We start from the raw sequence: 11,482 nt of genomic DNA on the forward strand, positions 1-11,482 counted from the left end.
AACTGTTGCTAGGTTACAGTTGCTAGGTTACTGTTGCCTAGTAGCTGTTGCTAAGTTAGAGTTGCTAGGTTACTGTTGCCTAGCAACTGTTGCTAAGTCACAGTTGCTAGGTTACTGTTGCTAAGTTACTGTTTCAGTCTAAGTTAGAGTTGCTAGGTTACTGTTGCCTAGCAACTGTTGCTAAGTTACAGTTGCTAAGTTACTGTTTCAGTCTAAGTTAGAGTTGCTAGGTTACTGTTGCCTAGCAACTGTTGCTAAGTCACAGTTGCTAGATTACTGTTGCTAAGTTACTGTTTCAGTCTTACATGTACTCTTTCCGAGACTCTTTCTTAGCAAAGCTTTAAAAGCTCAAGAAGAAGAGTATTTGGCCTTGGAGTATGTTTATCAACAGCATACTGATTTTAAAATCTTTACCCTCCGCTTGTGATCAAGAAGTACAAAAAATAGACCTAGACAGAAGAGCATACTCGCTCATGCTCACCCCCAAAATAACCACTAATCCAGCAGTTTTGGAAGTGAAACAGGCGGCCGGGCGCTAAAAATTTTTTTTCTGGAAAGGAGGAGCTAAAATAATTATGACCCTGCCCACTTTGTAGTTACTCATTCATCACACGTGAAATGCCCAGGTCTCCTAGAAGCTCTAGATCAAGGAGTCCTCCTTCTCCTCCTGTGAAGAAATCCAAAAAGAAGAAGAAGAGCAAGAGCCCAAGAAGAAGATCCAGAGACAGGTCTCCCAATAAAAAGAGCAGTAGGAGGGACAGGGGGAGGAGCAGGTCCAGAAGCAGGAGCAGGAGTAGAGACAGGTAATGGATCAACTGAATGATCGGATCACATGAAGGGCCGACATCCCTGGAAGAGGTGTAGCTAAATAATAAACTTAAGAATAAAATATAGCTTTTAAAAACTAAACTCAAAATGGGTATAAAATTCCGCAGGGTATTTAATTTTGTAGACTTTGTGGGTGAATTTTTTTAACTACAAAAATTAATACCATGGAAATTCTCACTGTGCATGTCCAGCATCTGATTTAATGCAAAGTGCACATACAAAAACTTGAAATTCAACTCCCTTGAAATTGAAAAATGAAGAGCTTTTGACTAAATCACGAAATTTTATGCCCTCAAAATTTACTACTGTACGGTATATTTTTTAATTTATTTCTTGTTAGATTTGGACGTAATATTAGCAAGCGTATAGAAAGGGAGAGGGAGAGAGCCGAAGATCAAGAGAAGAGAAGAAAAGTTGAGGAAGAGAAACGTATCGACGAGGAAAGGCAAAGAAGAAAGTAATGCACACTAGATGATGTAAATATTGATGGTGTTTTTGATGAATGAATTCCTTTGCATGTAATGTTTAGTCTATAGTGTTGACTGGTTTTAGATTGCTCCAAAATTTGACAAAATGCCCTGCACTATATTGAAGTGTATAATATTAAACTAGTAAAGGATATTTTGTCTGAAATTAGAATTTTTCATTTTTAGAATTTTTTTTGATGCGTATACATGTTTTTAACTTTTTATGTTGTGTAGCAAGTTTGAGCTGATTCCAATGAAAATTGTATTTTTTATGAATTTTTAAAGTTACTAAAAATTCAGGTCAAAATCCCTGTACTATAGTACAGGGTCTTTGGCTAAATTTCGTCAAAAATGACTAGAAGAAAATTCTCCATTATAATAATTTTTTCTGATGCATATACATGTTCTTATGTTGTGTAGCAAGTTTGAGCTGACTCCATTGAAAATTGTATTTTTTATGAATTTTTAAAGTTACTCAAAAATCAGGTCAAAATCCCTGTACTATAGTACCGTATAGCGGGTATATTTCGTCTGGGAAAATGTTTGTTCTAGAAATTTTCGTTCATTTTATTTTCGTTCTGAGCAGCCATTTTACACTCGTGGGATTGAGGAAACGCCCTTTTCGTTTGGAAAATGTTCGTTCCACAAGGAATGAGAACGAAAAGAACGAAATTAAACTCGAACGGAATATACCCGCTATACGGTACAGAAACTTTGACCAAATTACGCCAAAAATGACTGGGAGAGAATTCTCCATTATAATAATTTTTTCTGATACATATACATGTTCTTATGTTGTGTAGCAAGTTTGAGCTGATTTCAATCAAAATTGGATTTTTTACAAATTTTTAAAGTTACCCAAAAATTGGGTCAAAGTCCCTGTACTATAGTACAGAAACTTTGACCAAATTATGTCCAAAATGACTAAGAGAGAATTCTCCATTTTAATTTTTTTCCTGACACGTGTACATGTTTTTATGTTGTGTAGCAAGTTTGATCTAATTTAGATCAAAATTGGATTTTTTATGAATTTTTAAAGTTACTTGAAAATTGGGCCAAAATCCCTGTACTATAGTACAGGGATTTTGGCCTGGTTTTTGTAATACAGGGACTTTGGTCAAATTTTGCCAAAAATGGTTAGGAGGGAATTCTCCATTTTAATAATTTTTTCTGACATGCTCTTATGTTTTGTAGCAAGTTCAAGCTGATTTCAATTAAAATTATTAAATTAGATTTTTATAAACTTTAAAAGTTATTCAAAGATTGGGCCAAAGTCCCTGTACAGGATCTTTGGCCAAATTTTGCCAAGAATTACTAGAAGAGAATTTTTCATTTTTATAATTTTTTATACATGTACATGTAGATGTACATGTTCTTATTTTTTGTAGAAAGTTTGAGCTGATTCCAATCACAATTGGTTTTTTTTACAAAAATTTTTAACATTGCTCAAAAATTTAGCCTTTAATCCTTGGCCACATTTTGCTCCAGAAGAATTTTCCATTTGTTATAACTTTTTTCTGATTCATGTACATCTTCTTATAATGTGTAGAACTAAAAACTTTGAGCAGGTTTCGATCAAATTTGGATTTTTAGAAAGCTGCTCCAAAACCCCATTATATTGCTTAATTCTCAACTCTTGATTCGTAGAAGAAAAATATATAAAATTTGAAGCTTGTTTCTCACATGGCCCCTTGCTACCATTATTACAGTTGATTATGTAATGCCACACCTCTAGTACACATAGATAGTAATTAGTCTCGCTAGCCAGACTCTAATTTACCAAATAAGAGTCTGGTGCCATGCCTAGTATCAACTCATGTTTTCAATGTTTCGATTTGCGTGGGCAAATAATGTTAATCTCTATAAACACGCCCACGCACCACAATATTGTGGATTTATTATTTTTTATAATGATTTTATACTTGCTTGTATACTTATTTTATACTTCATACTTGCTTCCTGATGTCAAGAAAAATAAAGCAGTCAAGTACTTCTCATTTTTGGCTTTTTTCAGTAGTACTGAAGGTGGAGCAATCGTGGCGGCTGAATTCATCTCGGATCCAAGCACATTATTTCTCGAAGCATTTCTTTACTTGCCTAATTGTCTAACCATCAGAGCAGATAAAGGCAATCCAGTTGGCAGTTGTAGTCATAGAAAGAAAGTATACTTTCATTCTTGATAATAGACTTGATAATAATCCATTCTATTCTTGATAATAGACTTGCTGTGCGTGGGCGAATTCTAATGTAACCATGGTAACAGTGATCTGATCAGGTCGACCAAATTCTGCGAGACAAGCACGAGTTGATGTTAGGCATGAAACCAGACTCTATTCTAAAAATTGAGTCTGGCCCGCAAGACTAGATAGTAATGGGCCAGCTTGCATGCATGCTGCCTCCTACTTCTGCACAACACTTGGAATGTCTGTTACATTTTCTTGATAGTACATTGTACATGCAGTAGGCTCTAGCTTAAAATTTATTTTATTATTTTTTATCTTATTATTATTATTATTATTATTATTATTATTATTATTACTATTATTATTATTATTATTATTATTACTGTCATCGTCATCATTTTTATATGGCTTCACTACTCTCTCTACTCTGTACCTCATCTGTTTGCTTGAAATGCATTTTTGATCTCTAGAGGTTAAAGTTTGTGGTCAATGAGATATTAATCTTGTGGTTTATAATTAATTTAATCACTAACAGCCCAGGCTTTTATTTAATGCTATCCTCCGTCTGACATCAAATGTGTACGAGTGGGGGGTTACTTTAGGTGAGTTGATTCACCAAAATTAAATATTTGTGGCTTTTGATCTTTCACAATCTAAATTTTACGTTTGGGAACTATACCGTAATTGACTAATTCGGTGGTTTTGTGTTTAAAGTACACAGGACATGCATTTAGTTGATTTATGGCTGCAGGACAGACACTAGGGTAAACATTGAATTTCACTCCTACTCTGTTGCATTTAATATCTTTTATTTTGTGTTGTTTTTGTATAAAATTTCTACATGTAGTTTGTTTTATCATACCCTACCCTTAAGTGAGATTTATGTTGTTTTAGTAATCGGCAAGATTGTCTGCTAATGGTGTGATGCATAAAACTGATAGCCCACTTAATACATACATGTACAATTGTACACTGTACCCCTAATTGAAATAACAGGTCAAAGTGTCAGTAATAGAGTGAATGATACTGTACAAGTGTACATGTACATGTATCTGTGATTCTAGTGCCTGTAATGGTTGTATTAATTATAAGTTACGTATTGTAAGTTTGTATCACGTACATATTGATGATATTCATGCAAGGCTGTGCTTGTCACTTCATTACTCTGTAATCATCTCTCATTAGGCGACAGGAGGAGCTAGAGTCAAAACTAATTGAGGAAGAGACGACAAAAAGAGTTGAAGAGCTCGTGGCCATGAGAGTCGAGGAAGAGCTAAGAAAGAGGAAGGACGAGATTGAGGCTGAGGTACTCCGACGTGTCGAAGAAGTAAAGCAGAACATGGAGAAGCAGATGCTGGAAGAGCTTGAGAGAAAGAGAGCGATCCAAGAGGCGGAAGAAGAAAGGAAAAAGGTCAGGCGAGTCCTTGATTTACATTTTCTATGATCCACTTAATTGGATCAGTGTAGTAGATTCCATTCATTCCGTAGTCTCTCTGATGGGTCACAGTCTAAATCATTTAAAAGCTAATTAACGTATTCATTTTTGTGTAGCATTCCTGAGCATAAAGCATAAATACAAACACTTTTTGATCTCTATATTCATTTATATCGTGACTTGTCTCTATAAATTTATTTTATGTATCAAGTTTCTATTCTTTGATGTTATTCAATTATTATTAATGTTTTCTGCTTTCAAAGATTATTAGCTCCTAGAAGCTAAAACGAATGGACTTTTCCCCTTCACATGCACAGTGTATCCCTGTCTTTTTTTGTAATACGTGGTACATTGTTGCAATGTACATGTACTGTATATTATGTATATGTGTATTAATACTATTATTGTTAGTACTATCATTAGTATTATACTATTATCTGTTCCTTCTATTGGAGTCGTGTGTGTCAACTTTCATGTTAATTGTGAAAGTTAGTAGTGTCTCCAGTTCAAAAGAAGCGATGCACCTGTAAATAGTAAATGTAGTACATGTATCCTCGTACATGTATGTGTACATAGTTTTATTGTGGTCTGTTATTGTCTTGGAGGAAATCTTTTAAGTTTGAAGTTTTTTGTTGCGTTTGATGACATTTGCTCCAAGTACATGTACTTTGTTGTTGACGATTCCTGTTTCCTTTTAATTAGAATAACTGGGTAATTTCTTCTCTCCCTTTGTAGTGGGCTAGGGGTTTATTTTAGGATTGGAGGAGACTGGCTAGCCAATTTATTTGTAATTGTTTCACTGTCTGTGTCTGTCTGTCGATACAGTCTAAGCAAATCCTTTGACTCGATTATGATGATTGACGATATTTTAATCTGTGGCTTTGGAATATGACTTTCAACTAGATATGCGCATAATATGATATCGTACAAAGTACATGTGTATGTACATGTACATGTATTTCTTTGAAATTGTTTTGTCAGTGTTATTCATTTGGTAGCTTCATGATAATCATAGTAAATGTGATTTCTTGCTAGCTTTGGTTTCTAAGAGTTTGTTATAATGTTTCTCTAATTGTTATAGAATTGTTTTGATCACTGTTATTCATTTGGTATTAATTATTGTTTGAAAGTATAGACAATTCTCTTACTTTACAATAAATGCTTTTTGTTGGTCCCTGCAAATTTAGTCTTAGTTTCACATCTCTCTCTATTGTATAGTTCTATTCATTGAGACTACAGTACATTCATTGTAGGGAGAGCCAGGAAAGCTTATGCATGCATGGATATGTCCATGGCTTTCTGTAGTATGCATGCATGTACTGTATTATAGATCTTTGATATTTTTCCCAAATTTTGTTCAAGGAAAGACATTTTTTGATTGCTTTTGTTTGCTAAAGATAACTCCTCTGATCTTTTAATATCCTATAGCTACCTATTGTGTGTATACATATTCATTGATAAACTGAGTTGATGGAACTCATTCCATTTGTACAAATCCTTCTTCTCCAGTTCTAGCTGGATGTTAGATCTAAGAAACTTATTAACGAGGAGGGAAACCTCTAAAGGAGTGTTAGCAACCTTTGATAGCTCAAAGGGCTGGGCAATGTAAATATAATTATTAGATAAAGTGGAAATGATTATTAGCAGAAACTGAATATATATTATGCCATGTACATGTGTGTGTGTGTGCATGTCCTTTTATTTTATTATTTGTGTGTTGTCATTGTAGTCGAACTGTCTGGAGTAATTGAAATACCATATCCTCAGTGTGCCTGTTGGCGTTAGCTATAGCCTAATAATGCATTTTTAATTTTATTAATAAATCTGAAAGTGAATGACGATAGATGCCTTATGTTAGCAACCACATCAAATGCTGCACATGTGTCTGTATATTATTTAGTGCTTGCCTACATTGTACATGGGGTACCTCCTTGTGGTCTGTTACTTAATACACTGTACATACATGTACATGGACTCCACAGCCAAATTCCTCACTCTCCTTGTGTGTGGTGGATTATGAAGAATTTTAGTACTTACTAGTACATGGCACATATGAGTGTGTGTAGTCCCTCTATATTGGCTTGTGTGTGTGTGTGTGTGTGTATTTGTAATTATATACATTAATTGTTAGCTGGTCAATTGTTTACTTTGTTATTATGTGTTTGGGTGGGTAGAGAGGGCTGGTTGGTCTATTCAAGTCGGAGTCAGAAAATCAATTTTAGTGATAATTTAAATTTAATGTAGCAGTAGCATCCTGGCCTGTCACTAGTGATTTGATGCACTATTTGTGTGGTCTGGAGATAAAGCCCTTACATCATCCATTCACCATTATTTTTAAAATCATTACTCGCCTATAGTATACACACACTGCATGTCCAGGCACTACTGCCTAGTAGTCGGATTCATTCATCATTAGTATATCATTTATTTTAAATTCGTACAAACATTTTAACAAGTTGCCTCTCTCAATAGGCTCTGCTCATCAATGCCTATTTAGAGAATTGTTTTTTAAATGCTGAACTCATATTAGCACCAATCACTAATGCCATTAAGCCTTCATGAACCCATTTCATGTGGACTTGTTTTTTGCTATACCTACCTGTATATTTAGCAGCTATTAGTAGCCATTAAGCTATTGTCAATGCAGCCAGGGAGATGTCCCTTTTTTGTATTAGCACAATTAGTTAATGTATCCATCACCATTTGAAACCATTTTGTTTTCTGTTAGCACCATTATCCAATGAATTAATGTATTTAATAGGCTAGTGTAATGAAATGACTATCAGTGCCTCATTCAAGTGTCATTAGTAGTTGCTTTAAACTGATCAGCACCATTCACTACACTTCCTGTATCTGTGTACATGTACATGTATGTATGTATGTACATGTACATGTGTGTATTGTTTTGTTGATCCTTGTAGTCTGATACCCCTGGGACTATATACCTTAATTTTGTATTTTGTTAGTTATTATTTTGATGCCTTTATTTCATGCAGAAAGTTAGAAAGTATGAATTTGTTCTCAATTTCTCTAATCTCAACTTTTTCACTTGAACCTCATTGGCTTAAGGCCATTATATTCTTGGCTGGCATCATTTTTGGCTTGTGACTTAAAAATTTGTGCTCAGTATTACATGTAGCTAAACTGCATAAGGGAATCAGTATGCTTTAGAAATAGAGGTTGATTTCAGAGCCATCATTTGAAAAAAGCATGAGTATTATTAACAGGGTATTTTAACTACATTTTTTCTAAAATTAGCCAGTTTCTTAAAATGGTCATACACGTAACTCAAAAAAATGTAGTTGGACTTGACTCAAACTTTCTACACAGCATAAGGACATCAATATGTATCAGAAATTGTAATAAAAATTAAGGGTGATTTTGGAGCCATTTTTTGAAAAAACCCTGGGCTATAGTACAGTGTATTTTTGAAAATTGGCCTGTTTCTTAAAACGAATCAACTCAAAATTTCCATGTACATGTAGCATAAGGATATCATTATATAGCTCATGGTCTGTGCCAGAATTGGTTCTAACTTGAAAATGAACCGATTTCTTGTTGTTAGTTGCATCATTACATGTAGTTTTAGAGGCTTACATGTACACATACATACATGTATATGACTGCTGGACTGAAATGCCCATTCGCTCTCCTCTCCCTATTGGCAGTCCTATACGTAAAGCATAGTTGTAATGTTAGTTACCATTTGTATTGTTACTAACTTACTATTGTGTACTATACATGTACATGCATTATTATTATTAGTTTCATTGTTGCTACTATTATACTATCCACAATAGTTCTCCTCTCCAGTCGTTTTTATTGTGTGGACTTATGCAGTAAAAAAACCATATCGTTTTCATTATTTTTGCTATCATAACAAATAATTGGTTGATTATTTATATAAATAATTTATCGTTGCAATATAATGTGCCAGATAGCTCCTGTTGGGACACAAGTTTTTTTTACTATACGGATCCCAATCATATAGTCCTATTGCTGTGTATAGAAACCAGTATAGTACAGATCTTTACTCTGCTGGTATGTGCACCATGACATTCTTAGCCCCACACTCGCATGCACACAGAACCAAACATGGAAATACTTTCTAGCAGTGTTTTGGAACTAAGAGCTTATGCCACCCACGCAATGTGTGTAAGCAAATCTGCATTGAACTATATGGGTACCTGTTACTATTATTAGGACATCTTTTATTTTGTATTTTGATGGGGGGTATATTTATAGTAAAAGCATTACTAGTGGCTTAAAGTTACATGTATGTATGCATGGGTTGGGAAACCTGAGATGTTTTTCATTAGCATGTTAACTTAAATGTGGGCAGTTATATAACAATGTATAGGCTATTTGCTATGTGGGATCTTTTGATGGCGCAAGGGAAGGCGGAGGAGAGGTTTTAATGAAGCCCACAAAGAAAAGACACCTGGTAGTATTACAATGGGCTTTATAGTATTATTAATTTCAACCATATTTTGATGACTTGTAATCCAGTTAAAAGTGATTGTCACTTAAAGGTGAATATCATGCCAACAAAAGATGCAAATTGGCTACTTAACAGATAGGAAGCACTGATGAGCATGATAATAATAATAATATAATAATAATAATAATAATAATAATAATAATAATAATAATAATAATAGTAATAATAATAATTACATAATGTCTTGTTTATGAATGATTTCATCCTACAAATGAGTAGATAATTCTAGCAACAGTTAGTGCTAGTTTAGTCTCCGTTGCTACACATCAAAGGGTCGATTCATCGCACCTGTTGTCTGATACATTGTACTTTGTCCTCTGTTTCCCTACATGTCATTTAATTGGAGATCATGTATACGCATATCACGATTGATGACTTATTATTATTTGCTTTTCAATAATCACTTTTAGTTCCTCTTTCCTACAGTACATGCATTTGGTTACAAGGGGGCAGTGCCTGTGTTAGGATTGGTCTTGAACTCTTCTTTATAGTGGTTCACAACCTAACCACTAGGGTTATTGCTTGACCCTTTATTTCAATCTCTTATATGTCTGTGTGTGGCAGGCAGACTCTGTAGACTATATTGGGAATGTGTGTATTGGGTGTGTGCTATAGTGTGGTATTTATTGAATTTATAATTATTGTGAACTATTGTACCATATTGTCAATGTGACATAAAGGAGACAATAGGTTCAATGAATACAATGATGATGTTAACATATGAGGTCATTCATGTATTGTCATGACTATAATGTGCCCATCCAGCATGCTTGTAAATACTGCTACTCACTATATTCATTGTTGCAGCTCTCAATTTCAGTAAACATGTTTGAGCTGAATATTCTACTGTACTATGCAGTGTTTGGTAGTACAATGCTTACATTGTTATACTAGCTCAATTGGTCTATTGTCCTCTAGTCTCTGTTTATGGTAATCAATGTAAGGAATACTGCCATGCAAACATTAAAGCCTTGCTTGCTTTGTGTGTGTGTGTGTGTATGTATTGTCTTCTTTCACTCTTTATAATTGATGCTATAGCTTCTTGATTGACATTGCCGGGATAATGGTCACTACATGTACATGTACAGCAGAGCAAAGAGGATGGTACATGTAGCTAATGATCTGTAATTTGTTGGTGTTGGTTTAATCTCATTACTGTACTCTGCACTACTTGGTATTGTAATAACTCTAAAGTGCTACAATTCATGTTAACAATGTTATGCATGCTAGCTGGAGCCTGATAATATGTACAGTTAGCTGTATTAATTAAATATAAATATTAATAACAATGAGCACGTTATTTCACTATTATTATTATTATTATTATTATTATTATTATTATTATTATTATTATTACAGAAAGAAGTGAACGTAAGGGGGGGGGGCCTAAGAGACATAACATTATTATTATTATTGTTAATAGGAAGAGAAAGAGGCAGAACAGAGAAAGCTTGAATCAATAATGGAGGAAAACAATAAGAAGATCCTTGAGGCACAGCAAAAATTGGTAGGCGACTGACTCTACAGCTGGTAGAAGCAGACATCATGGAGCCAGCACCCTAGATATATTACACAAATTATAATAGCAGCAAATCTTGTGTGTGCTGATATGCGTCCTCCTTTTTCATTTGCTATGACATTTGTCTTTATAGCTTAGCAAGCTAGCTGTCTTCGATGAGCTATGTCACATGCTTGTCATGTGACGGGTGTGTGGGTAAGGAAGTGTTTGAGATTGTAAATGTTGTGTAAGTAATTAATAGTCCTTCCAATTAGCGGGTAAGGGTGTATGGGTATACTTATTTGTTGCTTTTTTGGTTTTGTAGGATGAGGAGAGACTCCAGATGATAGAGCAAAGGAGGAAGATAGAGGAGGAGAGGAGAGAGCTAGAAATGGCACAGAGGAAGGCAGAGAAGTTACAGCAAGAGACGTTGCTGAACAGGAAAGGGAACAGACCTAGACTTAGTTTTGGGTTAAAATCTAAATGAAATTAATTTGATTGTTTTACAGTGAACTATTATGAGAGGTAGGGAGGCATGGAGGATTCTCGCGCAGTGCATATTTCTTGCAT

At 34.5% G+C, this 11,482-nt stretch overlaps 1 protein-coding gene across 3 annotated transcripts; it reads left to right on the forward strand.

The window, feature by feature from the left end:
• The first annotated feature begins 390 nt into the window (after nt 1-390).
• LOC100639660 (arginine and glutamate-rich protein 1-like) lies at nt 391-11,428 on the forward strand. 3 transcript variants are annotated; one of them, XM_019998505.1, is made up of 6 exons: nt 391-803; nt 1,169-1,285; nt 4,664-4,889; nt 10,838-10,921; nt 11,067-11,128; nt 11,238-11,322. In XM_019998505.1, exons 1-5 carry the CDS (start codon nt 619-621, stop codon nt 11,115-11,117), a joined length of 663 nt encoding a protein of 220 aa, XP_019854064.1. In that variant the 5' UTR covers nt 391-618; the 3' UTR covers nt 11,118-11,128; nt 11,238-11,322. The 3 variants fall into 3 exon arrangements, with proteins under 3 accessions (XP_019854064.1, XP_019854063.1, XP_003387835.1); XM_019998504.1 differs by having other exon boundaries at nt 392-803; nt 11,067-11,329; XM_003387787.3 differs by lacking the exon at nt 11,067-11,128 and having other exon boundaries at nt 408-803; nt 11,238-11,428.
• The last annotated feature ends 54 nt before the right edge of the window (nt 11,429-11,482 follow it).

The sequence above is a fragment of the Amphimedon queenslandica genome, unplaced genomic scaffold (genome assembly GCF_000090795.2).
Source record: "Amphimedon queenslandica unplaced genomic scaffold, v1.1 AMPQUscaffold_13316, whole genome shotgun sequence".
Taxonomy (NCBI): Eukaryota; Metazoa; Porifera; class Demospongiae; order Haplosclerida; family Niphatidae; genus Amphimedon; species Amphimedon queenslandica.